Here is a 27935-nt window from a genome sequence, read left to right on the forward strand (position 1 = left end):
CCCTATAGATCTTTCAGGGGGAGAGGTAGGGTCCGCACCAGAGGAGCCTCTCAGCAGCACTCTGCCTCTTCCTCATCCTCTGGCGGGGTGCAGCAGGGGAAGCAGCCTTAGGCTTCCACCATTTCCCACTCACTCCTCTCCTGTAGGGGGAAGATTACGGCATTTTCTCACCAAATGGAAGACTGTTACAACGGACACTTGGGTTCTCAGTATTGTGGGAAAAGGCTACACCCTTCCCTTTCGGGAGTTCCCGCCCCTCATCCCGCCCCGCCCTTCTTATTGTTCAGAAGAACACCTCCTGTTGCTAGAACAGGAGGTACAAGCCCTCCTTTCCAAGGGCGCGGTGGAGTTGGTCCCAGAGCAGGAAAGGGGTCGAGGATGTTACTCAAGGTATTTCCTGATTCCCAAGAAGGATGGTCGTTTGAGACCAATTCTGGACCTGAGGATCTTGAATTGGTTCCTCAAGCAGGAAAAATTCAAGATGCTGACCCTAGCACAGGTGCTTTTGGCGTTGAACAAGGAAGACTGGATGGTGTCTGTCGACTTGCAGGATGCTTACTTTCATATCCCGATACTCAAGTCACACAGGAAGTATCTCCGGTTTGTGGTGGGATCGCAACACTATCAGTTTGCGGTCCTTCCGTTTGGTCTTACTTCAGCACCTCGAGTCTTCACGAAGGTGATGTCGGTGGTTGCGGCAGAACTCAGAAGGAAGGGGATAGCAGTATTCCCTTACTTGGACGACTGGTTGATCAAAGCCAAGTCCCCGGAGCTTGTGTCGCATCATCTGCAGTCAACAACCCAGTTGTTGTTCGACCTGGGTTTTTCGGTGAACAAGCCCAAATCTCACCTAGAGCCCTCTCAGCGCCTCCTGTTCATAGGGGCAGTACTGGATACAACATTGGGTCGGGCCATTCCTCCGCCTCAGCGGATTCAAGATATTCAGGATTTGGTTCCAATGTTTCAAAATGGAGCGGTAGTTCCAGTTCTCAAGGTCCTTCGTCTGCTCGGTCTTTTTGCCTCCTGCATTCTGTTGGTCACGCATGCTCGCTGGCACATGAGGGCTCTTCAGTGGTGCCTCCGAAGGCAGTGGTCTCAACACAAAGGGGATCTAGAGGGTACTGTCAAGATCTCCAGAGATGCTGCTGTGGATTTGAGATGGTGGATTGCAAGCAACAATCTTTCACAAGGAAAGCCGTTCCAGCAGTCGCCACCAGTGGCCACAGTCATAACGGATGCTTCCACTCTAGGGTGGGGAGCTCATCTGGGGGATCTGGAGATCTAAGGTCTTTGGTCTCCAGAGGAACAGATGTTTCACATCAATCTGTTAGAGTTACGGGCTGTACGTCTGGCTCTCAAGGCTTTCCTCCCTTCCCTTCGTGGTCAGTCGGTACAGGTCCTAACGGACAATACTACCACGATGTGGTACATAAACAAGCAGGGAGGAGTGGGGTCGTACCTTCTCTGCAGAGAAGCTCTTCGACTATGGTCCTGGGCAAAGGACCATCAGATTTGCTTGATAGCAAACCATCTGGCCGGAGTCTTGAACGTGCGTGCGGACAGTCTCAGTCGCCATTTCTCGGCAGACCACGAGTGGCGTCTCCATCCAGATCAAGTCGTTTAATCTTCCAGAGGTGGGGATTTCCTCGGGTAGATCTGTTTGCCACTCGAGAGAACGCGCATTGTCCGTTGTTCTGCAGCCTCCAGTATCCGATGCAGGGAGCGTTGGGGGACGCGTTTCAAATAACCTGGTGCGGCCAGTTGCTTTACGCGTTTCCTCCCATACCCTTGATTCCTCGAGTATTGAGGAAGATTCGCCAGGACCGGGCTCTAGTCATCCTAATAGCTCCGGATTGGCCAAGGAGGGTATGGTACTCCGACCTTCTCCAACTCTCAATGTGCCCTCCGCTCCGTCTCCCTTTCAGGGCAGACCTCCTCTCGCAGTCGCAGGGGCAGGTTCTACACCCCAACCTCCAGAGTCTGCACCTACATGCCTGGAGATTGAACGGGGCAACCTGAGTTCCTTCTCTCTCCCGCCTGAGGTAGTGGATGTTATATTAGCGGCCAGGCGACACTCCACTAAATCTATCTACGCTAATAGGTGGTCTAAATTTGTTGCGTGGTGTGGAGAGAGGCAGATTGATCCTTTGCATTCTCATCTATCGGACGTTTTGTCTTTTGCTCTGTCTCTAGCGCAGAAAGGTTGTGCAGTGGCTACCATTAAGGGTTATTTATCGGCCTTGTCAGCCTTCATATGTCTTCCAGACCAACCATCTTTATTTAAATCCCCTATTGTTATCAGATTCCTGAAAGGTCTTCTAAATAAATATCCTCCAAAGCCATTCGTTATGCCGCAATGGGATTTGTCCTTGGTCCTGACTTTCCTTATGGGGGTCCCCTTTTGAACCTATGCATTCTTGCCCCTTAAGGTATTTGGTTTTAAAAACAGTCTTCTTGATAGCTATAACATCAGCAAGGAGAGTGAGTGAGTTGCAGGCCTTATCAGTAAAGCCCCCTTATACAACTTTTTATGGGGATAAGGTGGTGTTGAGGACCAAGGCTGCTTTCCTCCCAAAGGTTGTTTCACCCTTCCATTTGGCTCAGGCAATTACTTTGTCCACGTTCTATCCTCCGCCTCATCCTTCCAAAGAGGAAGAAAGTCTGCACCATCTGGACCCAAAGAGAGCGTTGAGCTTCTTTATTGATAGAACAAAGGATTTCAGGCTGGAGGATCAGCTGTTTATTGGATACGTGGGCAAGAGGAGAGGAAAGGCAGTCCACAAGAGAACACTATCCAGGTGGGTTGTTCTTTGCATTAAAACCTGTTACTCTTTGGCAAAGAAGGATCCTCCTGAGGGCATTAGAGCTCATTCCACCAGAGCTAAGTCGGCCACTTTGGCCTTGGCCAGGGGTGTTCCTGTGGTCGACATCTGCAAGGCCGCAACTTGGTCGTCCCTTCACACTTTTGCAAAACATTACTGTTTGGATTCTGAGGTTAGAAGAGACGGCCATTTTGCACGGTCAGTGCTGCAGGATTTCTTGGTTTGACCATTTAGGCACCCACCGCCGGGCGTGGTACTGCTTTGGGACTCTATTCATGAGGTGAGGAATCCACAGGTAGTTGTATCCATCAGAAGAACGAGTTACTTACCTTCGGTAACAACTTTTCTGGTGGATACATTAGCTACCTGTGGATTCCTCACGGTCCCACCCGCCTCCCCGTTGCCTTTCTGGTCTTACCAAGTAATCCTTGAGTGCGCTCCTCTTGGTCTTTGAGGGTGCAATAGATGTTGTATATAATATATTTATATATATGTATATATGTATATATCTTTGTGTATATACTTGATGTGTGTATATATTTTAAAAAGAGAGAGTTATATTTATATATATATATATATATATATATATATATATATATAAAAGATTTACAGTTATTCATGCAATGTTGTGTATTTTTACAATATAATGGGATGTTGCCTTGCTCTTTCATTGCATTGCCTGGTTGTTCTCATGCACGTAAAAAATGATTGGTACTGACGTCCGCACGTCGTCGAGGACCTCTTATTGCCTGTATGACGTCAGACGGCGTCGCGTGGGCTAGAGTGACGTCCTCGTCGACGTGCAGAGACTAGTAAGAAGATTTCCGTTGAATGCTGGCGCCATGGGAGTATTCATTAGGTGAGGAATCCACAGGTAGCTAATGTATCCACCAGAAAAGTCGTTACCGAAGGTAAGTAACTCGTTCATCCGGTGCAAGGAGCTTTGGGGGATGCGTTTCAGATGTCCTGGAAGGGTCAGTTGCTTTACGCGTTTCCTCCCATACCCCTGATTCCTCGAGTTCTGAGGAAGATCCGCCAAGACCGGGCCCAGGTCATCTTGATAGCTCCAGATTGGCCAAGAAGGGTGTGGTACACAGACCTTTTCCAACTCTCCCTGTGCCCTCCGCTCCGTCTCCCTTACAGGGTGGACCTCCTCTCGCAGGGGCAGATTCTACACCCCCACCTCCAGAGTCTGCACCTTCATGCCTGGAGATTGAACGGGGCAATCTGAGTGCTTTTTCTCTCCCACCGGAAGTGGTGGATGTTATTTTATCGGCCAGACGACACTCCACCAAATCGATCTATGCAAGTCGATGGGCTAAATTTGTATGTTGGTGTGGAGAGAACCGAATTGATCCCTTAAAGGCTCACTTGTCTGATATATCATCATTTGCTCTTTCCTTGGCACAGAAGGGTTGTGCAGTTGCCACAGTTAAGGGCTATTTATCTGCACTGCCAGCTTTTCTGTGCCTCCCTGATCAACCTTCCCTGTTTAAATCTCCAATTGTTTTGAGGTTTGTTAAGGGGCTCACTAATATGTTTCCACCTTCACCATTTGTTATGCCTCAGTGGGACCTTAATTTAGTATTAGTATTTCTAATGGGATCGCCATTTGAACCAATGCTTTCTTGTGCTTTGCGTTTGCTGGTTCTTTAGACTGTATTCCTGGTAGCCATAACATCGGCCAGAAGAGTCCGTGAGCTTCAGGCTTAGTGTACTGTCTCCATACCTTTCCTTCTTTAGAGACAAAGTGGTGTTAAGGACCAAGGCGGCTTTCCTCCTGAAGATTGTTACACCCTTTCACTTGGGGCAGTCTATTACTCTCTCTTCCTTTTACCCTCCGCCTCATCCATCAAAGGACGAAGAGAGGCTCCACCGACTGGATCCACGAAGAGCATTGAGCTTCTTTGTCGACATGACGAGGGAGTTCAGGCAAGATGATCAGCTCTTTGTTGGATACGTGGGGAAGAGGAAAGGTAGAGCAGTCCACAAGACAACGCTATCCAGGTGGGTCATTCTCAGTATTAAGCTTTGTTATTCCTTAGCTAAGAAAGAACGGTCCCACCCGCCTCCCCGTTGCCTGAATGGTTGTTCCACGAAATCCTTGGGTGAGCGCCTATTGTCTTGTGTATATATATGTGTGTGTGTGTGTGTATGTGTGTGTGTGTGTGTATATGTATATGTGTGTGTGTATATGTATATGTGTATGTGTGTGTGTGTATATATGTATATATATATATATATACCTACTTTTTGTATATAGTTAAAGCATGTATATATGTATTTCTTTCTCTAGACTTGATTATTCAAATACTCAATGATTTTGCCTGGCATATTTAATTTCTTGCTATTTTTAGTATAATAAATGTTGCGTTTTCACTTCTTTGGATGTGATTATGTTCTCTTCAAGGTCAAATTTTCACCTGTTTGCCTCTAAGGCATGTAAAAAATGGTGATAACTGACGTCTGCACGTCGACGAGGGCTTCTTACTGCCTAGATGACTTCGTACAGCGTCACGTGGAGTCGGGCTATTGTGACGTCATCGTCGACGTGCAGAGCTAGAAGAAATTTCCATCGAAGCTGGCGCAAGGGGAAAATTCTTTAGGTGAGGAATCCACAGGTAGTTAATGTATCCACCAGAAAAAGCGTTACCGAAGGTAAGTAACTTATTCTTTAGGTACACAAAGACTGCCATAGAAATTACTAAATTTGATTAAGCTCCCCATTGCCCATTTTCTAACATAATACAGACCATAGGATGGTGCACAAGATAGATAGTTACTAAATATGATATTAAGGTACTTAGGTTTTCTTCACTACACGAGACACTACTTTATCTGGTGCTTAAACTGACTTGGAACATCTTGGACTAAAAATTAAGATGTGTGTATTAATGCTCTGGTGTTCTTGGGCTGCATGCCAATGGGTGTTAAATCCATGACCAACAGATTACCTGTAAGTAATAATATGTAGAGCAAGGTCTGTTTTATTTTAGAAGGGAAACACTTAATTCTCCAAAAGACTTCTGGAAAGTTGAGCCTGGAATATGGAAAAACAGAGGTGGAAGAATACCCATACTTTAGTCCATTCACTACAGAGGTCCTGCCTGAAAAAGTCTGTTAATCATCCAGCTGGTCACAAAATCTCTAAATGCAAACTATTTACTAGGTGGGATAAACCGAATGAAATACTCCAGTCATAAAGTTTCTACTGAATGGTGGTGTGATCCAGCAGGATAAACACAGCCCTGAAATCCACAGCCATGTGAACTTCCTTGCCACATATCAGAGTGTAAAATAATGGTGCATTCATGCAATAAAGCATTCATTCCTACGCTATAAGCTCACTTGATCTATTGGAATTACGTTTTTCTGCTCAGCTTTCAAAAACTTGCAGGAAAAATTATGGAAAGAACTTGCCATTCAGTCTAACAAGTGTATTAATCTGTAGTAGTCAGATTGATCTAGTTTATTTGTAAAAAGGCTTAATAATCACCCTCCACACCCTGATTATGCCTGGGGTTACATTTCTAGTCCTACTGATAAATCTGAATAATGGTAGAAAAAAATAGCCCACCACCTAGGAGATCTATTTGCCACTACACGTAGCATGCCATCTGGGCCAGCAGCACTACTAGATTTAAATTATTTTAATTATATTACTTGTAGAATAGTTAATATACTGCATTTTCTGTGGCAAATGCATTAGAATGTGCTGTAAAGGTTTTCCCCCATGCAAACACTAAAAGACGATGGCACTAGACTGCCTCTGGAAAATGGAGATCAAGGGAACAATAAAGTTTAGTATTGTTCCTTGCCAACAATATCCGTAAAATATAAGCATCATTTCATTGTATACATTCTTCTGTTGTCTGCCGACAGCTTACAGTGTTGTAACAGTTTTGCTCAGTTTGATCATATGATTAGAATCTGTTCAGGACTTTGTGTAACTTTGGAATGCCACAGCACAAGATAACCTCTGTAAAGTATGAGGAACCTTCAGACATTCAGACTTAACAGTGCAACATTCCCTATCAAACAAAGGGGTGCACTGTTTCCTACAAAGGAGTTCACTGTTTTCTACCTACATCTTTATAGCAAACACTAGTTCTTCTACAAATGTAATCAGTTTTGCAAAACTAACAATTTTGTCCTCGGTCTTAACTGTACTAAATCAGAATTTTCTATGTCCTGATTGGTTTCTTCATTATATCTGATCGTCCTTTTCACAATATTAGCAGTCAAAGACGTCTTTAGTGATTTCTAATGTAATATAGATGATATGAAACCGAGCATACAGGAGGCAGAATGGTTACTACTGGTCCATGGCATTGCTTTAAAATGCTTCCAAAGTAGAAACAATTTCCAGTCGTTATTATTGATTGTGCATTAGTGAAGGCCAGAGCTAAATATTCGTCTTGCAGGACGAACAACTTCCATTCCGCATGCACAAATTACATGCTTTTTAATACAGTTCTAAAGATTCAACCTCTCTTGAAAGTAAATTTAGGAATTAATAGGGCTATAGAAATACCAGGGACCTCTTTTGTGGCACAGCCAGGTCTTGCAGCTCATTGAACTAATGCATCCACTCCATGAACCTTTGCTCGACCTCGTGGTCATAGGTGTGAATCCTGGATGGTACTCTTAGCTGTTCTTCATTTGAGGCCAATAAAATAGTCACCATTGAGTTGGGTAACCAAAGAAAATCTGTTATTCATTGCCAGCCTGCCCCAAGAGCTGAACATGTGCTTTACAAATGCATGTTTCTGTGTATTCCAGTCCTCTCACTAAATGAAGTTTGACATTGAAAACTGCAAAAAGCATATACCTGTTTTAAAGGAATCCATTCATGGAGACAAGTCAGCCTTATTTGCTCTTTCAGGTAAATGGACATTCTAATTACATTTCAGGTAAATGGACATTTTATTCTATAGGAAGTATTATAGAGTGACCAGGGAGAGAGTTTTGTATGTTGGCTCTTCATCAAAAAAATCCCACAATTGAGTAAAAGTAAAGGACATTGTAAGATTGATGTCTGCCTCCAGAATGCTTTCCGTCTACACTGCGGCTCTTGCAGAACAGGAAGAAGAGAACTCAATGTTGAGGCATTATCAGATCAAGTTGGAACTTCTCAGGCTTCTGGATCTTTAAGTCAGTTTCCATAAATCTACATCAATTCTAATTCAAAGGCCAGTGTAGCTGGACACAAGTAAGGACAAGTAGTTCTCCTGGAGGTGAGAATGTTTTCTGCACATATAAATTCTGTTTGCATTCAAAGGATTCACACTGCAATAGCAAGACAAGTTTACTCCCTCCTGAGATCCACAGCATCATGCATTTTTATAATACCAAATGCTAAACTGAACATGAGGCCTCTCCAACAAAGTCTATTCAGTCTTCTCAGAGAAGTTCAGTCCATCAGGACCGTTGGACGCTGTCCACTATTTCATATGAGTGTTTAACAGTTTGCGGGGATACATCTAAATAGTAGTTCCAGGTGTGTACCCCAAGAATGAGTCTCATTATCCCTCAGTCTGCTTGATCTCAGGACATTTTTCTTAGCCCTCAAAACAATCCTCTGATGGTGGGCAAGCATCTGATTCAAACATACACTACAATCACAAAGTATTGCCTCAAAGCAGTTCACCCCCCCCCCCCGGGGATTCCAAAAAGGTGGATGACATCATTATGAAAAAAAAAAAAAAAAAACATAAATGGATCTAAACATTTTTGCGGATTGGGGCAAGTCTCAAATTTGTTCTTCCCAGCAGGGAAAAATCTAATGAAGGGGCTGAAGAGTCAGAGGCAAGGTTGATGGAACATGTCCCTTTCATTAACTTGTGACCACGTTTTCTGTATTACTTCCTCTTATTACTATGGCCCAACAACTACATCATTTGGAGAGATCTCCTAAAAAGGTGCAGTGCAAACTGAATCTGTAAATCTATAAGTGCTAGTGCCAGGTATTCCATCCCTTTCTGACATACTTGAGCTTGGCAGCTTGTCTTCTGAATATGGCAGCTGTGCTCATTATTGCTTTTTGAACATATCATGGACATGATTAAAGAGCCTTGAGAACCGCCACCAAAGCGACTTTTCAGTTTATAAAATAGGCATTTTTATCTGTGGTGCCAAAAGAACATTGGCCCCTGCTGCCAGCCAAGAAAAGGTGCATAACTGTTAGGGTTAGCCAAACACAGCCTTTGTTTTTCCTCTATACATGGCAGCTTCCAAAATAAAATATATACAAAACGTGCAGCTTGGTAAAACAATATTTTGCTAAACTTATGTACCCTTTCTCTGTTGTATCATTTAGTAAAACCATTGATGCCTTCCAATACATAACAAAAGTTTAATAATGGAGGATCAGGGCAAGTTAGAGACCGATTCTTACAGAAGGTCACAAAAGCTGTAGATAGATGCTCTTGCATTGGTCGTTTGTGAATTCCACTTTAGCATTATCAATTGTAGACCTGTATATGTGTTCAAGTGAATTTCTGCTGAGTGATTGTAAATTCACTTAACCAACATCCTCTTTTTTTTTTTTTCTTACCCGGGATAGCATTTACTTTTTCCCTTATCTGGAGTACATTTTCAACCTTTTCCAATGTAGAAAGAGATTGGAGAGGAGTTGGTGAATAATCTTAAACATGTTAGTTCTGATGGATACAACTACCTGTGGATTCCTCACTCATTGAATTTTCCCCCTGCGCCAGCTTCCGACGGAAATTTTCTTCCTAGCTTCTGCACGTCGAAGAGGACGTCACAATTGCCCACGTCATACAGGCAATAAGAGGTCCTCGCCGACGTCCGTTCCCTTTTTTCTGTGCCTTCAAACGACTGTTATTCTTCGAGGGAGCTACTGTTTCTACTCTATGTAGTTACAGTTACTGTTTTTTTCTTCGAGAAAGAAGATGTCTCAGCGAAAGTCGGGTTTTAAGCCCTGTGCGGAGGCAAGATGTCGGTGACGGCCCCACATGTAGACTGCTTGTGGTGTCTCAGTTCCGATCACGACGTAGAGAAATGTGACTCCTGTATGAACCTGAAGGCGTTGAAGGAGCGCCTGGCGAAACTCTTTTTGGCGAAATCCAAAAAGGAGAAGCGGCATCGGTGCAAGTCATCGCCTAGGTCCCACCGGCGCCATCGTGAATCTCTGCGCCGGTCGAGTAGGGAGCGGTCACGCTCGAGGTCGCCTTCAGTTCGGCACCGAAAGACATGGGAGGTTAGTCCCACCATCACACCTCCGCCGCAGACGCCTCCTGCTTCACCGGCCTCACCGACTTCGCCTAATGACTCCACCATCTGTTTTTGAGGTTCCTCAACGTCAGGAGTTCTAACCGGCTTCTCAGACGCCGGGGCCGGCGCCGTTGTCACCTCGAGCTCAGGCTTCACAGTATCCGGCTTTCCCGGCTCCAGGTGCTGACAGTTTCGCATTTTTAAATGCGATGTTTGCCATTTTCCAACAAATGGCTCCAGGTGGTGGACCGGCTGGTCCTTCGGGGCCGTTAGCCATTAATATGGGTGCTCCGGCTCCATTACGTCTGGCACCTTTCATGCCCTTACTTCCTTTGGGAGGTGTTGGTTCGGCGCCGGTACCTTTGGCGTCGACTTCACAGCCTGCGACGCCGAGTAGATCTGCTGTTCCGGCGACGGAGAGTTCTCCTGTTCATCCTTTGCCTCGATCGGCGCCGAAGAGGTCCACGGCGCCAATAGATCCGGCGTCAGATGGATCCGAGGATCGACGTCCTGCATAGACGTCGGCTGACGCCCTGTCGACGCCGAGGATTGAAGCCAGACTGCATTCAAGGAGGCTTGCTCTTCGCCTCCTTGAGGAGCAAGAATATCGGAAGCAGGCCCTGGAGGAAGGGGAGATTGAAGAACCTCTGGGAGATCTCCAGGGTTTGGATACGGCAAGTGGTTTAGACACCTCTCCAGAGTGGGACTTAACATCTCCTGGAGAATATACAGAGGAGTCTGCTTCATTCCACTCTGTAATAAGAAAAGCATCTGACTTTTTGGACCTTCCCTTGCCGGTGTCTGAATCTAAACCCAATATATTGACGGAGGTGCTTCGACAGTTGCAGAGCCACTTCTGCCATTTAATGAGGCTCTGTTAGACCCAATTTTAGAGATCTGGAAGAAGCCGGTGTCGTCATCGGCCGTTAATAGAGCAGTGGCACGCAGATATCGTGTGGCTCCTGCGGATCCAGGCTTTTTGTCTAGGCACCCGACTCCAGAGAGCCTGGTTGTACACGCTTCATGTTCATCACGCACTGCCCCAGGCTCTTTTCCGGGGGTGCCTTCTGACAGGGACTCAAAAAAGATGGACCAATCTTCCAAGAAAGCGTTTTCATCGTGCAGTATGGCTCTCAAGTCTACTAATGCCACATGCATTTTGGGCAGGTACATCTACGCCCTTATGGAAGAGATAGTCATCCCATTCAGAGGTGTCTCAGGAGGTGTTGAACCTGGTTTCGGATGCTCAGGCTGCGGCAACCCAAGTAATTCAGTCGGGGCTGGACACTACAGATTCTGTGGCCAGAGCTATGGGCACTGCCGTTGCTACGAGGAGACAGGCCTGGCTTCGTTCTTCTGGATTTTCATCTGATGTCCAGTCAGCCCTGCTAGTCCTTCCCTTCGATGGGTATAAACTTTTTGGATCTAAGGCGGACTCCGCCCTTGAAAGATTTAAGGAGAGTAGGGCCACAGCAAAATCGTTAGGCTTGCAAGCCTCCTCTTCTGCTTCTTCAAGACTGTTTAGAAGATTTAGGGGGTTTGGTCGTGGCTCATCCTCCTCCTTTCGGGCAGATTTCAGCAGCAGCCCGCCACTGCTCTCCCCTATAGATCATACAGGGGGAGGGGTAGGGTCCGAACCAGAGGAGCCGCCCAGCAGCACTCTGCCTCTTCCTCTGGAGGGGTGCAGCATGGGAAGCAGCCTTAGTCATCCACCAATTCCTTTACATACCACTCCTGTAGGGGGGAGGTTAATGAACTTTCTCCACACGTGGGAGGCAATAACATCGGACTCCTGGGTCACCAGTATTGTGGGGAAAGGTTATGCCCTTCCCTTTCGGGAGTTTCCACCCCCCATCCCGCCCCACCCATCCTACTGTTCAAAAGAGCACCTCCTGTTACTAGAACAGGAGGTTCTAGTCCTCCTTTCAAAGGGTGCAGTGCAGTTGGTTCCAGAGCAGGAGAGAGGTCAGGGTTGTTACTCAAGATACTTCTTGATCCCCAAGAAGGATGGTCGGTTGAGACCAATCCTGGACCTGAGGATTTTGAATTGGTTCCTCAAACAGCAAAAGTTCAAGATGCTGACCCTAGCTCAGGTGCTTTTGGCGTTGAACGAAGGAGATTGGATGGTGTCTGTCGACTTGCAGGATGCTTACTTTCATATCCCGATACTCAAGTCGCACAGGAAGTATCTCTGGTTTGTGGTGGGATCGCGGCACTATCAGTTTGCGGTCCTTCCGTTTGGTCTTACTTCAGCACCTCGAGTCTTCACGAAGGGGATGGCGGTGGTTGCAGCAGAGCTCAGAAGGAAGGGGATAGCGGTATTTCCTTACCTAGACGATTGGTTGATCAAAGCCAAGTCTCCGGAGCTCGTGCTGCGTCACCTGCAGTCGGCAACCCAGTTGTTGTTCGATCTGGGTTTTTCGGTGAACGTGCCCAAATCTCACCTGGAGCCCTCTCAACGCCTCCTGTGCATAGGGGCAGTACTGGACACAGCATTGAATCGTGCCTTTCCTCCGCCTCAGCGGATTCAGGACATTCAGGCGTTGGTTCCAATGTTTCAAAGTGGAGCGGTCATTCCAGTCCTCAAGGTCCTTCGTCTGCTCGGTCTGTTCGCTTCTTGCATTCTGTTGGTCACGCATGCTCGCTGGCACATGAGAGCTCTTCAGTGGTGCCTCCGAAAGGAGATCTCGAGGGATCGGTAAAGATCTCCAGAGACGCTGCAGTGGATCTAAGATGGTGGGTTGCGGACGGCAATCTTTCCCAAGGAAGGCCGTTCTTGCAGCCTCCCCCAGTGACCACAGTGATAATGGGTGGGGGGAAGCTCATCTGGGGGAACTGGAGGTCAAAGGTCACTGGTCTCCAGTAGAGCAGATGTTTCATATAAATCTGTTGGAATTGCGGGCAATACGTCTGGCTCTCAAGGCCTTCCTCCCTTCCCTTCGCAGCCAGTCGGTTCAGGTCCTGACGGACAACACTACCGCGATGTGGTATATAAACAAACAGGGAGGAGTAGGGTCGTACCTTCTCTGCAGAGAAACTCTGCGGCTATGGTCCTGGGCAAGGGACCATCGGATTTGCTTGGTAGCGAACCATCTGGCCGGAGTCTTGAACGTGCGTACGGACGGTCTCAGTCGGCACTTCTCGGCTGATCACGAGTGGCGTCTTCATCCAGATCTAGTCCAGCGAATCTTCCAGATGTGGGGAATCCCTCGGGTAGATCTTTTTGCCACTCGGGAGAATACGCACTGCCCGTTGTTATCCGGTGCAAGGGGTGTTGGGGGACGCGTTTCTGATATCCTGGTGCGACCGGTTGCTTTACGCGTTTTCCCCCCTTACCTTTGATTCCTCGGGTTCTGAGGAAAATTCGCCAAGACCGAGCTCAAGTCATCTTAATAGCTCCGGATTGACCAAGAAGGGTATGGTATTCGGATCTTCTCCAGCTCTCTCTCTGCCCCCCGCTCCGTCTCCCTCACAGGGCAGACCTCCTCTCACAGTCGCAGGGGCAGGTTCTACACCCCCTCCTCCAGAGCCTGCACCTTCATGCCTGGAGATTGAACAGGGCAACCTGAGTTCCTTTTCTCTCCCACCCGAGGTAGTGGATGTTATTTTATCGGCCAGGCGACACTCCAATAAATCTATCTATGCTAGCAGGTGGGCTAAATTTGTGAATTGGTGTGGAGAGAAGCAAATTGATCCCTTGCGTGCGCACTTATCAGATATCTTGTCTTTTGCGTTGTTCCTGGCACAGAGGGGTTGTGCAGTTGCTACAGTCAAGGGCTATTTGTCGTCTCTGTCAGCCTTTCTGTGTCTTCCAGACCAGCCTTCTTTATTTAAATCTCCGTTAGTATTGAGGTTTTTAAAAGGCCTCATTAATAAATTTCCTCCCACTCCTTTCATTATGCCTCAGTGGGATTTGAACCTCGTCTTAACGTTTCTTATGGGCTCACCGTTTGAGCCCATGCATTCTTGCCCCATAAGGTTATTGGTGTTAAAGACTGTTTTCCTTGTTGCGATCACTTCTGCTAGAAGAGTGAGTGAGCTGCAGGCTCTTTCTGTTAAGCCCCCGTATACATCCTTTTATATAGATAAGGTGGTGTTGAGGAACAAGGCTGCTTTCTTGCCGAAGGTTGTTGCACCCTTCCATATGGGTCAGACTATTACTCTCTCCTCTTTTTATCCTCCACCTCATCCTTCGAAAGAGGAAGAAAGATTACATTGTTTGGACCCGAGAAGAGCGCTGAGCTTCTTCGTAGACCGAACGAAGGAGTTTAGATTGGAGGATCAGCTCTTCATCGGGTACGTGGGAAAGAGGGGAGGAAGGGCAGTCCACAAGAGAACACTCTCCAGGTGGGTCATTCTTTGCATTAAGCTGTGTTATTCTCTGGCAACCCCCTGATGGAATAAGAGCTCATTCCACCAGAGCCAAGTCTGCCTCTTCGGGTTTAGCTAGGGGTGTTCCTGTGGTTGACATCTACAAGGCCGCAAATTGGTCATCCCTCCACACTTTTGCAAAACATTATTGCTTAGATTCGGAGGTTAGGAGGGATGGCCATTTTGCTCGGTCAGTGCTGCAGGATTTCTTGTCCTCCCGAACAGCAAGTCCAGGATATTAAGGTTTTGATACCGATACCGATGTTTCGGCCTCTATCTTGGGTTTTGGTGAGACGGACTCTGAGGCTGCTGGGCCTCATGGCCTCCTGCAGCCTGCTGGTAAATCATGGCAGATGGCCTTTGCGGGCTCTACAGTGGGACCTGAAATTCCAGTGGATGCAGCATCAGGGAAATCTCTCAGACATGGTCCAGATCTCGGAGGGAACTGCAGAAAACCTACAGTGGTGGATTACAAACCGTGATTGAGTGAAAGGCAGACTCCTTTCTCCCCCCCCCCCCCCCCTCCAACCAAACCTCACAGTAGAGATTGATGCATCTCTTCTGTGATAGGGTTGCCATCTGGGAGAGCTGGAGATCAGAGGGCTCTGGTCTCTGGCGGAATCCGGACTCCACATCAATCTGCTGGAACTCCGGGCGATCCGGCTAGCATTAAAAGCATTTCTTCCCTCTGTCAAGGAGAAGTTAGTTCAGGTGTTCACGGACAATACCACAGCCATGTGGTATAGCAACAAGCAGAGTGGAGTGGGGTCGTGGATCCTAGAGCAGCAGGGTATACCTGGCAGGTTTTCTGAACGCCATGGCGGACAAACTCAGCTGTTAATGCCTAATAGATCACGAGTGGTGTTTCCATTTGGAGGTGGCGCAAGGACTCTCTCAGCAGTGGAGCGAGCCTGGATTAGATCTGTTCGCCTTTGAAGAGAACACGTATTGTGTACTGGAGTTTTCAAGGTGGCAATCGCCCAGTGATGCTTTTCGTCACAAGTGGAGCTCAGGCCTGCTTTACTTCTTTTCGCCCATACCACTCTTGCCCAGAGTTCTCAAGAAGATCAAGAATGGCTGGGCCCAAGTAATCCTTGTGGCTCCGGAGTCGGCATTGAGAGTCTAGTATCCGGAGCTTCTGAAAATGAGCATCGATCCTCCGATCAGGCTGCCCCTTTTGGGAGGATCTTTTGTCGCAGCACCAGGGGAGGTTTTTGCTACCAAACCTGTAAACTTTACGCCTTCATACATGGAGATTGAGCAGCAACAGTTGACAGCCTTCGTTCGACCTTCCTCCCGAAGTCTCTAATGGTTTAGCAGCCAGCCGTTCCTCCTCAAAAACGGTATACGCCTGCCATTGGCAAAGAGTTGTAAAATGTTGTACAGAGAAGTCTTTAGATCCTCTTTCTTCTTCTCTCTCAGATGTTCTTTTTTTTTTTTTTGTTCTGTCCCTTGCCCAGCAGGGCTCCGCACTGGGCACTCTTAACGGCTATCTATTTGCTTTTTCCGCTTTTCTGCGGCTGCATGATCAACCCTCTTTGTTTAAATCCCCTATTGTGAAATGTAAATAGGTTTCTAAAGGGGAATTAACATATTTCCCCCCCTTTGCCCTTCATTATGCCTCAGTGGGATCTGAACTTGTTTCTTACATTTCTGATGTGTGCTCCGTTTGAGCCACTTCACAACTGTCCTCTCAGGCTGCTCACCATCAAAACAGGCTTTCTAATCTGCTCGGAGGGTGAGTGAGCTGCTGGCCTTGTTTTCCAAGCCTTCATATCATATCTCAGTGTTTCCTGATAATGTGGTGCTTCACACCCGTGCCTCTTTCTTTCCAAAGGTGGTGACCCCATTTCACTTTGGACAGACTGTCACCCTGCCTACCTTCTTTGCTCCCCCGTGTCCCGCTATGGAAGAGGAGGGACTACACCTGCTGGACCCCCCAAAAAAGCACTGTTGTTCTACCTTGACTGCACAACAGAATTCTGGGAGGGCGACCAACTCCTTGTGGGATATGTGGGACCAAAGAAGGGTTGGGGAGTAAAGAAACTAGCCATTTTGCGCTGGGTTGTTCTCTGTATAAAAATCTGCTACGCTCTGACTAAAAAGCAGCCTCCTGAGGCCTTGCAAGCCCATTTTACCAGAGGATAAGTTGTGACCACAGCGTTAGCCCATGGAGTCCCAGTCCTGGACATCTGTCAGGTAGTAATGTGGGCGTCCCTGCCCACGTTTCCCAAACACTAATGCCTGGACAGTCTGGTCCGTAGGGACGGGCATTTCGCCCATTCGGTTGTGCAGGACTTTCTAGATTAGAAAAAATTTCTGAAGGGCACCACCTCGGGAATATGGCTTGAGTATCTATTCAAAGGTAAAGAATCTGTACCTAGAAGTCTCTATCGGATGAACAAGTTACTTATCTTCAGTAACGCATTATGTGGTAGAGAGACTTTATCTAGCTGCGGATTACTTACACCCACCCATACCTCCCTGCTCTGCGGATTCATTTGCTAGGGTCGTCCCTTTCAAAGTCTTAGATTGGACACACAATCGTCCGTTCATTTCATGGCTCTGTGTTCCTGATGTGGAAAGTCGTGAAGAAAGTAACTGACATTCACGCTCCTGGGTGGTGCCTTTATAGGTGACTGCAAAATCACATCCGACGCCAACTACGCCATTTCGAACCGAACGGAGCCACATGATGGCGCACGCAGGGTTATTGCTCAGGCAAAAGTTTCCAGATCCAGTCTGACGCCTGGGAAATTCAAAGGAAAGGAATCTGCAGCTAGATATAGTCTCTACCAGATAATACACTACCGAAGGTAGGTAACTTGTTCTTCACTGCTCCCCCACCTTTCCATTCAGTCGAGTAGCAATTATGATCTAGAGAGGTCCCCAGTTGGAGATCAGCATGTGTTCACCCAGTTTGTCAATGCTCTGTGTCTGTGGGCATGGAAGGAGAAAGATGCAAGAAACTGGTATTGTGCAAGGGTGGCACTTATCCCTTGAGCTTTGAGATCTACTTTTGAAGACTGCAGCAATATTGAAACATAATTTACACATGCAGTGTAGGCGAATCCTCCCAGACCTCCGTGCTAATAGACTGCATTTTGTTTGGATCAGGCAATCTTAACAAGTGCTAAAAAGAGCACCAGGTGATAAGTACCATTTTAAAAAAATAAAAAAATAAAAATTGTACTTGCACTGTAGAAATTTGGTGAGGAAGATCCCTACAAATCAAGCACTTCTCACAAAAGTCATGCAGAAATAAATTGCAGTTGTCCAAATGACAAAATAAGTAATAAAATGTAAACATTCATTCTTTGCCAGTGATGGAAACGTTCACAGCCCCTGTCTACGCCCTGAAGTGCAATCAGCAGGCTATCATTTCCATTACCAGAGCAGATTATAGAAATTGTGTGCAAAACAGAACATCTGTGATCAGTTGTTATTTTGAGACTGCTCTACAGCCGTACCTTTTATGTAGCTCTGGAGAGCTTGTTAAACTGAATTGTATTAGTCATGGAAGACCGTGATAATCATGCTCCTTCCCTCCCTCATTACTTTGGTACAAATCAAAGAGGCAATTTTCAAATAAGCAAAAGCTTTAATTTACATGGGGTTTAGGAATTCGGAGAACGGTGGGTTGTACAGGCCAGGTTTGGTCATGTGGATGCCAAGATTTTTTCTAACATGTTTAGCTACACTGAATTTTTCCTAATTTGCTATATGCACATCAGACAGGCTTTGTTAAGACTGCACACATGGCAAGGTTAGATGTTTTCCTGATATTTTACCTTACCAAACCCAGACATTATTATGGCTTTGATTGTGGATGAGAAAAGGACGTTTGACAGGACTGATGGAACTAAATGTCCTCAATACAAATGCCTTTGGGATTGTGGAACCTTTCCAACAAAGAATTTCGATACCATACCCTAGTTATTGCACCTCATTTTGGATTGAGGGAGAGATTTATACTTTTGCCTCCTTTCAATGACACTTAACAAGATGGCCCTCCTTTGGTAATTGAACCCTTTGCCTCCAAAAGTGAACAGACACGTCTCCGCTCGTATATTAGTTATGAAGAACTAGTTGATAAAATCTCTGGTATGTGATTTGCAGTGCAGTCACCACATTAAAGTAGCCACAATTTGCCTACAGTGGATTATGGTTGAGATGGGAGTAACAACAAAATCCTTTTTCGTTCTCCAAACGTGATCTTGCCTACTTGCCATCCAAACCCATATCGCCAAGTGACTTAACCAATTTTTTGTATGTAGTTGCACCCATGGTAGGAAACCGTGTGCTTCTAAAACATAGTCCCTGTAACTAACGGTGCGGGGAGTGGGAGGTGCTGCAGCGCCCTCAGAAATAACCATGCTGGAGTTCAGAAGATGAATGAATAATAAAGATGCTTTCACATTTTGTCTTTATCCTGCCACGTTCCTGTGCTTTCAAAGACAGCGTCAAATGTCAAGCTGCTGCTTATTTGTTTCACGTGGAGTTTGGTGTTTACTTTTCATTCTCTGACTACAAAGTGAGAGGTTTTTGTAAAGTGAACTAACTATATGACAGTCGTTCTGCAGTACAGGTAGTGTTAAACGAAGGGCTGTAGGATGTTATGTGCAAATGAAAATTATCCATAAAAAAACCGAAGCCCACATGTTGTTTTTTCAGTAAACTGTGTTGTCATTTTTGCACTAAACTGCATGTCTGTGCAAATTGAGTAGCCATTTAAATAAGAAATGCGGTGTCTCTAAACGGCAGTGTACTACCACACCATGCTAATTACTATATTTGTGAAAGTGTGCTCCAAAATGCACCATCGGCTCTATACCTCACCATACTACTCTCCTGTTGAATGGGTGTGGCTCAGTTGCTACACTTTCTTTGTGTGATGCTTGGATTTTTCACAATCACTATGACTTGGGTGGTGTAGCATTGATGGCAGCACCCCCACTCTGAAAATTGTCCAAGCAGCACTGCTCTACAGTAATTAAACTGTTGAATACACATTCTCCAGATTAAATTCCAGACAGCTCAAGTCAAGAAAAACTATAGATTTAACGACTGCTCCGTTTGCCTTGATTGTCTACTTTCTGTATGAAAGTATATAACGTATTTATAGTGAGATGTGTACAATTCTGTAATTGTGCGGCGGCAGCAGCAGTAAAAAAAAAGTCATCTTGTGATGTTTTGTGTTATGTCACTAAAACAAATAAAGGTTATCATCTGATGATAAATGGCTCTATGATCAGAGATTGCATTGTGAGTTGTAATGAAGTTCCATACCTGTTCCGTATCATCTTTCTGCTCCATTGAGGTATCCTTTTTTTTTTTTTAAACAATGCGACTTTAACAATTCAATGTAAATTTTCACATATTAAATCTATTAAGTAAGAAAAGCTATATAGAAACAACTGCTTACTTAGATACTATATCTGAACAAAATATAACACATTCTGTTGCTTTTAGTAAACTTTTAATTACGGGTGAAGTTAATTGTAGCTCTGCGCAAGCTCACCTACCAGATTGACGCCAGGCCAGTTGAAATGTCTAAGTAATTAAAGGTTTCTTAGGGAGCACTTAAACACAGTATCTTTAGCACATAAACACAATATCTTTAGTTCATCATCACATTTATTATCAAGGTTAGCAATTACAGTAGTACATGATTTAATACAGGTTTCCCATCATGGACATCAGTAAAATATCCTCCATTTCTATAACATTGTTTGAACATCAAGTTACACAGAGAAGATTTCTAGCAATTACAGTGATGTCCAATTCCAAAACAGGTTTCCCAATGTTGACTTCATTAAAATAAATCTTCCCTTCCTCTAACGTGTGAACATAAATGTACACAAAAAACATTTCATATGCTGATACAAGTAGGCTAAGAGCCATTTCTAGAAGTATCAATTGACTCATGTTAAACTTCAACCAACACGTTTTGCAGAAATAAGGGACTCTTCAGGGCTGTGAATGTGACACAAACGCTATATAGCTCCTCTAAAGCTTCCACTTAATAAATACTTTTATGAAAACCGATCTCATTCACAGATCCTCTTACAGTTAATGTTATGTCTTTCAGCACTCTGTACGTTTTCTAACCCTTAGGAACATGTGTTTCACTGCAATAAGTGCGGTAGCTTCAGGGCTGAAATTACAAGAGCAGAACAGAATACTGGAGTCAGTCTATCTATATGAACGTATAAAACAAAGAAACAACAATTTTTATATTACCAGTCCAAACCCATTACTGCTTTTTTGTTTACCCTAAGAGCATCCATATTTTTCTTACCATAACCCACTACTTGCTTAAACCTACTCACCTAAAAAAAGACTAAATTGCAACAGTCTAAACATTGTTAACTGTTGTTCTAAAGCCATCTTTGACATATTCAAATTAAAAATGCACTTGTCCAACTGCCTAAGCATTAATTTCTCCCTTTGAGCTCTTTGATCAGATACTCCTCCATTTTCTAGTATCTGCTGTCACAATGGCGGTATCCATTCTTAAAATTTAATTGTATGGGTTATAAGTTATAGTTCAAAAAGTTCTACCTTGATCTACCGGAATAACTACTTCACTGGTAATTCGAGTGTTGTCCCATCCCATACCAAATTTCTCAGTTTCCTGCGTGAAAGCTTAAACCGCATTAACCTGCTAATATGTGACACAAACGCTATATAGCTCCTCTAAGGCTTTCACTCAACAAATACTTCTATGAAAACTGATCTCATTCACAGATCCTCTTACAGTCAGTATTATGTCTACAGGAAAAAAGAAAGAGCTTTGCAGTCCCAAAGGTACACATTAACCTAACCCACCTACTAAGAGCAAAAGTTTAAAGTCACAACGGTTCCTGGTGCCCAAGTAAAAGTTTTTTTGGATTTTTCTTCCCACCTCCTACATCGTTAAGGCAAGTTCCTTTTTCATTATAGCTCGCTTCCTTTCCAAAGACCACTTCTGTGCTCATCCTTGATCTCACCCTCCTCCACAAGTGTTATAACTTCCTTTCACCCTTATTCTCAATGATCACACCATTCTTTTCAATGTTTCGTACTCCAAATTAATACCCGGCATATCCTAGTCCTTATACCTACCTTCCCACACCCTGTATGTTTTGTACCCCTTAGGTAAAAATTGCTTCCAATTACGATCTCTCTTCTCCAAGTTCTCAGACGATCGCAATCTATACCAAAAACTAGATACAATCGCAATCTATACCAAAAACTAGATACAATCGCTATTTGCCAGCTCCATTCCCAAAGGGTAATCCCACTCCTTATCAATAACCTGTGCACTTACTATTTATTCACGTTACCACTTCAAGATGGTTAAGGCACCATGCATATGTGTGGTTCAAGCACACAGCAGGAACAGTGGAGAGAGGACGGAAGGTCCAGATGCGGCAGCTGGGTGAGTGGGGCTGGGGCAGATTGGGGGGGTAGGTGGGGTATTTTTAAAGATAGGGTGGGCAAAGGGGTAGTTTTGGGAGGGGGGGGTCTGGTTGTTGTTTGTGTGTGTTTTTTTTATTATTATTATTATTATTATTTTTTTTGTTTTTATTATTTGCAGGGGGGCAGTGGTAGGATTCTGGGTGAAGGGAGGCCGGGATAGTTTTCAGGGCAGGGTGGGGATGGCAGGCAGTGGCGGGAAGGGACAGTTAGGGTGCAGTTTAAGGGCTCCAGGTGCAAATGGTCAGTTTTAGGGCTGTGGGGGTTGGTCTGGGTTGTTTTTTGACAGAGGGTCTGTTTTAGGGCTCCGGGCAGGGGCGGAAGGTGAGGTAGTTTTGAGGGCAGGGTGGAGTTGGAGGGAGCAGTTTTAGGACTCAGGGCGGGTGGGGGGTGTACGGGTAATTTTATTTTTTAGGGGTGGGGGAAGGTTTTAGGGGTAAGGATGGGGATGACCTTGGGCCAGGTTTTGAAGATGGGGAGTTTTTCGGGGTTGGGTGAACGTTGTAGCACTCGGGTGGGTGGGAGATGCTAGGATAGTTTTGTTTTTAGTGTGGGGGAATGTTTTAGGGCTGAGTATGGGTGTGGGGAGGTCGGGGTAGATTTTTTTTTTTTTTTTTTTTTTTTAATATAGCAGAGGCCAGGTTTTTTTTTTTTTTTGGGGGGGGGGTGGGTGGAGGGGGCTAGGGTATTATATATATTTTTTTTAAACCGGGGTAGGGTTTTAAGGCTCAGGGTGGGGAGGGACTTGGGGTCAGGTTTTGGGGATGGGTGTTTTTAGAGGTGAGAGTAGTTTTGGGACTCAGGGGAGGGAGCGGGGTAGTCTTTAATGTTGAGGGGGTTGTATGACAGAATCACACGTGTTTACCACCTACACTTTTAAGTATGCTTTTGCAACAAAATTAGTTGTGAAGGCATGCCTTGTAAAGACGCGGTTTTGGTTCAGACCGCTTTAAGCCATGTGTGGTTCTGTCATGCAATCCACTATAATTACATTTTAAGAATGAATGCCACCATTGTGATAGCAGATACTAGAGAATGGAGGGGAGTATCAAAACAAGGATCTCAAAGGGCAAAATCAATGCTTATGCAGCTGGATACATGCATTTTTAATTTTAATATGACAAAGTGAGTGTTAGAACCACAGGTAACATAATGTTTAGACTGTTGTAGTTTAGTCATTGGTTGTTTTAGGTGTGTAGGTTTAACCAACTAGTTGGTCATAGCAACATGAATATGGATGCTCTTAGGGTAAATTAAATGTTATAATGGTTTCAGACTTGTAATATAGAAATTGCTCTCTCTGTCTTATACATTCAATATGGATAGACTGACTCCAATATTCTGTTCTGCTCTTGTAATTTCAGCTGTGAAGAGGCCGCACCTAGTGCCGCGTAATAAGTTTTCCTGAGGGGTAGAAAACGTATAGAGTGCTGAAAGACATGATATTGACTGTAAGAGGATCCATGAATTAGTTCGGTTTTCATAGACGTATTTGTTGAGTGGAAGCTTTAGAGGAGCTGTATAGGATTTGTGTCACAAATTGGCAGACCTGAAGAAGCAGCACGTATTGCCTCAAAACACGTGTTAGCTGAAGTTTATCAACTGTGGTCAATTGATGCTTCTGGACATGGCTCTTAGACTACTTGTATTCAGCATATGACATTTTCTTTGTGTATATTTAAGTTCACTCATGTTATAAGAAAGGACTTTTTTCTACTGTAGTCCATGTTGGGAAACCTGTTTTGGAATTAGGAATCACTGTAATTGCTAGAAATCTTCTATGTGTAACTTTATGTTCATAAAATGTTATAGAAATGAAAGATATATTTTACTGATGGGAAACCTTTTTCAAATCAGTTGCTTATAGCTTTGTGCATATACCATTTTAATGGTCTTAGTTTTCGCATGCACCATTTCCATTAAAAGTGCCCAAATGTTATTTTTTTGAAGATCATTCTTCTGAATGAGAAAGTAATATAAGACAATTTGGGCCTGATTACAACTTTGGCGGAGGGGGTTAATCCGTCCCAAATGTGGCGGATATCCCGCCCACCGTATTACGAGTTCAATAGGATATAATGGACTCGTAATACGGCGGGCGGGATATACCTCACATTTGGGATAGATTAACCCCCTCCTCCAAAGTTGTAATCAGGCCCTTAGTCTCCTTATTTGACCAGAAAATAAACGTGGCTCAGTGAGCCATTTTCTTATCTATTGTATAATGCTCATCTGCGCTTGGAAGCAATCTGTCCATTTGTTGTGGTGCCTAACTGTGTCATTGTTGTTGACAACTAATAGGTATTCTAGAGTGTTGCTGTAAATCAGACAAAACCAATCTACAAAAAAAATCATGCTGAAAAACGTGCCCATACATATTTAAGACCAACTCCTCGTGCCCCCCCCCCCCCCCGCCGCCATCCCCCCCACACAGACCAAAATTCACATCTACCAGAATTCAACCTATGGATCCCTTCCAAAGTGTGATAGAGAAGACACTTTATAAAATAAATTGCATGCAGCAAAGATTTGGACCCCTATATACAGGCAGAGGTGAAGTTGCAAATGGGAAACAGCTGTTTGGGACTTACTTTGACCTGCACTTCCCCTCTTCGATTTCCAAAACAGATCATGAAGTTTGAAGTGAGAAGCTCATAGGCCACATTTACCGCTACTGGGATCGGGGCAGGTGAATGTGTGGTAGTCCGAAGGGTGGGCAGGAACAGTCCATGGCATACGAGCACATATTTCTCCCAGAAGCACTATGGAAAATGCAGTGCATGATACCAAGCTCTTTAGTTTACTCATAAGTGTCAGTTCACCGTTGGTGGCTCAGTCAGTGCTTTGTATGCCTGGACAGATGTTTCTGAATTTTTGTCCTTCATCAGCCAAGAGTAGCTTATTGCTTTGAGGGTGCCTGGAAATGCTGCTCAAACTCTGCTCAGGCTAAGCACCACTTCCAGAGCTCAAGTGCATGCACACAACTCTTCAGCCCCTTATCTCCAGGGAGAGCCAGTCAGGGGACGGGGAATCACACTGCATGGAATACCAGCACACATTTGTCTAAGATGCATTTTGGTAAATAGTGCATGATAAGTCGCTTTAGTTTACTCCTGGGTACCAAAGTGTTTGCCATTGTTGGCACAACCAGTGCTGCAAATCCCTTTTATATATGCTTCCAGATTTGTCCTCCAGCAGTAACTTGTCGGTTTGGGAGTGCTGTAGTCACTAACTGTACTGCCTGAGAGTGCTTAATGCACATGGAGATCTGGACATTAAAAAAACATTCACAACTCCACTCTGACCTGCAAATATTAAAATGTTTCATCTGCCTTCTCTCTCAGAAGGTCAATCATGACGGTGGACCCTGTAGACTAGTATCCAAATTTATATAGGAAGGTAGACTCAATTCTGGTGGAAGCAGGCAATACACCACTGCACTGGGAAGGACACGGCAAGCAGCACATCTACCATGCTGTCTTAGACCAGTCAGCGACCAGTACCTACCTTCCTATATGAATTTGGATACCGGTCTTCAGGATCCTCCTGGCAGTCTGTTTCTATAACTTGATTCTTTCCTTGGCGGGCCCCACAGATTTTCGCTTTCCTGAGTTTGATTTCTGGAGTTTACGCCCAGCAGATAGTTCTGCTGTGGTGTTACCAGGCTTTTGGTTGCTTGTGGTTTCTGCATCCTGAGGCCAGCTTAAAGATAAAAAGGCCAAAACACCTTGACCTGTATTTTGCAGAAGCCCTGTAAGATATAATCTAAAATGAATATTGAGTCATAGGAGATTTGGAAATTTGAATTCTTCATGTAACTACCCATTTATGATCAACAAGGAGAAACAGCAGGACTGTTAAAACATAACAGTAAAAGGACTTTTCTGATGGATACACCCACCTGTGGATTCCTCACCTAAAGAATTCTCCCCTTGCGCCAGCTTCGACGGAAATTTCTTCTAACTCTGCACGTCGACGATGATGTCACAATCGCCCGACTCCACGCAACGCCGTATAACGTCATCTAGGCAATAAGAAGCCCTCGTCGACGTGCAGACATCAGTTCCCTTTTTTCCGTGCCTTCGAATAACGTTTTTTCTTCGAGGCTAACAGGGAGCTACAGTTGCGCATCTGTAGTTACAATGTCGCAGCCAAGAAAATCTGGCTTTAAGTCTTGTAACCAGTGTGGGGGTCGAATGTCGGTCACTGACCCCCATGAAAATTGTATCTTAGTTCCGACCATAAGGTCGAGTCATGCAGTTCCTGCCAGCGCATGAACCCTAAGGCGCTTAAGGAAAGAGAGGCTAAATTGTTCCTGGCCCGTTCCAAGAAGAGGAAGGAAAGGCGTCATCGGAGAGAATCTTCTTCGAGGACTCATTGTCATCATGGAGAGACTCTGCGCCGTCACGACTCCCGGCGCCGATCGAGTAGAGGTCGGTCCAGGTCCAGATCTGCATCTCCATCAGCTCGGCGCCGTCCGATGTTAGAGATTAGTCCGACCATCACTCCTACGACTCAGACTTCACCTTTGTCGGTGTTTGAAGTCGAGCCTCTTCAGGAGCCGGCAGCTTCTCCCAGGCAGGAGTTGCCTGGCCCATCATCGGCTTCTATGCCGGTGCCGACACCGCAAGCATACCCAGCTTTCCCCGCGCCGGGTACGGATCCTGCAGCATTTTTAAATGCCATGTTCAATATCTTTTCCACCATGGCGCCTGGTGGAGGGCATGCGGGTCCGTCGGGCCCTTTGGCTTTTAATTTGGGTGCTCCGGCTCCTTACAAGCCGACGCCCTTCATGCCATTTTTGCCGTCTGGAGCCGCTACGGCGCCAATGCCCTTGGCGTCACCAAGGAGACCAGTCACGCCTACAACGTCGGCAACTCTGGCGCCGGTGGATTCTCCACAGATCCAGTCTACTGTCAAGGTGCCGGAGTCCAGACGTCTGGCTTTGCGCCTCCTGGAGGAGGAGGAGGAATATAGCAGGCAACATCTGGAAGAAGGCGAAATCTTGGAGCCTTCGGGTGATTTTCAGGGACTGGACACTGCGAGCGGTATTGATACTTGCCCTAAATGGGATTTGGCTTCTCCTGGGGAGTATACTGAAGAGGCTGCATCTTTTCATGCAGTAATAAGGAAGGCTGCAGACTTTTTAGATCTTCCTCTTCCGGCTGCTGAGGTGAAAAGGAACCTTTTGACGGAGGTGCTGCATCCTGCCTCTGTGGTGGCAGAGCCTCTCTTGCCCTTCAATGAGGCTCTCCTGGACCCAATCAAGGACATTTGGAAGAAACCTGTGACTTCTACAGCTGTCAACAGGGCGGTAGCAAGGTGCTATCGTGCGGCTCCAGGTGACCCGGACTTCCTCTCCAAACATCCAACTCTGGAGAGTTTGGTTGTTCAGGCTTCCTGTTCTTCCCGGTTGTCTCCTGGTTCGTTCCCTGGAACCCTGCGGTCAGGGAGTCAAAGCAAATGGACCATGCTGCACAGAAGGCCTTTTCGTCATGCAGTATGGCCTTGAAGTCGACCAATGCAACCTGCATTTTGGGACGTTATATTCATGCCCTTATGGAGGAAGCAAAAGGTCATCCAAACTTGCCGCAAGAGGTGTTGCATTTGCTAGCGGACGCTCAGGCGGCGGCGACCCAGGTGATCCAGTCTGGGTTGGACACCTCTGACTCTGTGGCAAGGGCTATGGGCACATCCATAGTATCGAGGCGTCAGGCTTGGCTGCGCTCATCAGGCTTTTCTACGGATGTGGAGGCGACTCTCCTGGATCTGCCTTTTGATGGAGAAAAACTCTTTGGGACAAAGGCAGATTCTGCTCTTGAACGGTTCAAAGAGAGCAGAGCCACAGCGAGGTCGTTGGGACTTCAGGCAGCTACTTCCTCTTCCTTTAGATCATATAGGAAGTTTAGGAGTTTTGGACGTGGCTCCTCCTTTTGTGGCAGAATTCAGGCGCCACAACAACAATCTGCAAGCTCCCTGCCTTACAGATCCTTTAGAGGCAGGGGCAGAGTACGTACAAGAGGCGCAACCCAGCAGCACTCT

The 27935-nt window shown here is 45.5% G+C and overlaps 1 protein-coding gene across 5 annotated transcripts in view; it reads left to right on the plus strand.

The window, feature by feature from the left end:
• Positions 1-27935, plus strand: part of AKAP8 (A-kinase anchoring protein 8) — an 816848-nt gene that overhangs the window by 76956 nt on the left and 711957 nt on the right. Inside the window, exon 1 of one of the 5 annotated variants that reach the window (XM_069231684.1) lies at positions 4566-4829. The exons of the other annotated variants lie outside the window; for them this stretch is intronic. Within the exon in view, the coding sequence (XP_069087785.1) occupies positions 4760-4829 (70 nt within the window). The 5' untranslated portion in view covers positions 4566-4759. Of the gene's footprint in view, positions 1-4565; positions 4830-27935 lie in introns of those variants that run through there. 5 annotated transcript variants of the gene reach the window in all.

The sequence above is a fragment of the Pleurodeles waltl genome, chromosome 4_2 (assembly GCF_031143425.1).
Source record: "Pleurodeles waltl isolate 20211129_DDA chromosome 4_2, aPleWal1.hap1.20221129, whole genome shotgun sequence".
Classification (NCBI taxonomy): Eukaryota; Metazoa; Chordata; class Amphibia; order Caudata; family Salamandridae; genus Pleurodeles; species Pleurodeles waltl.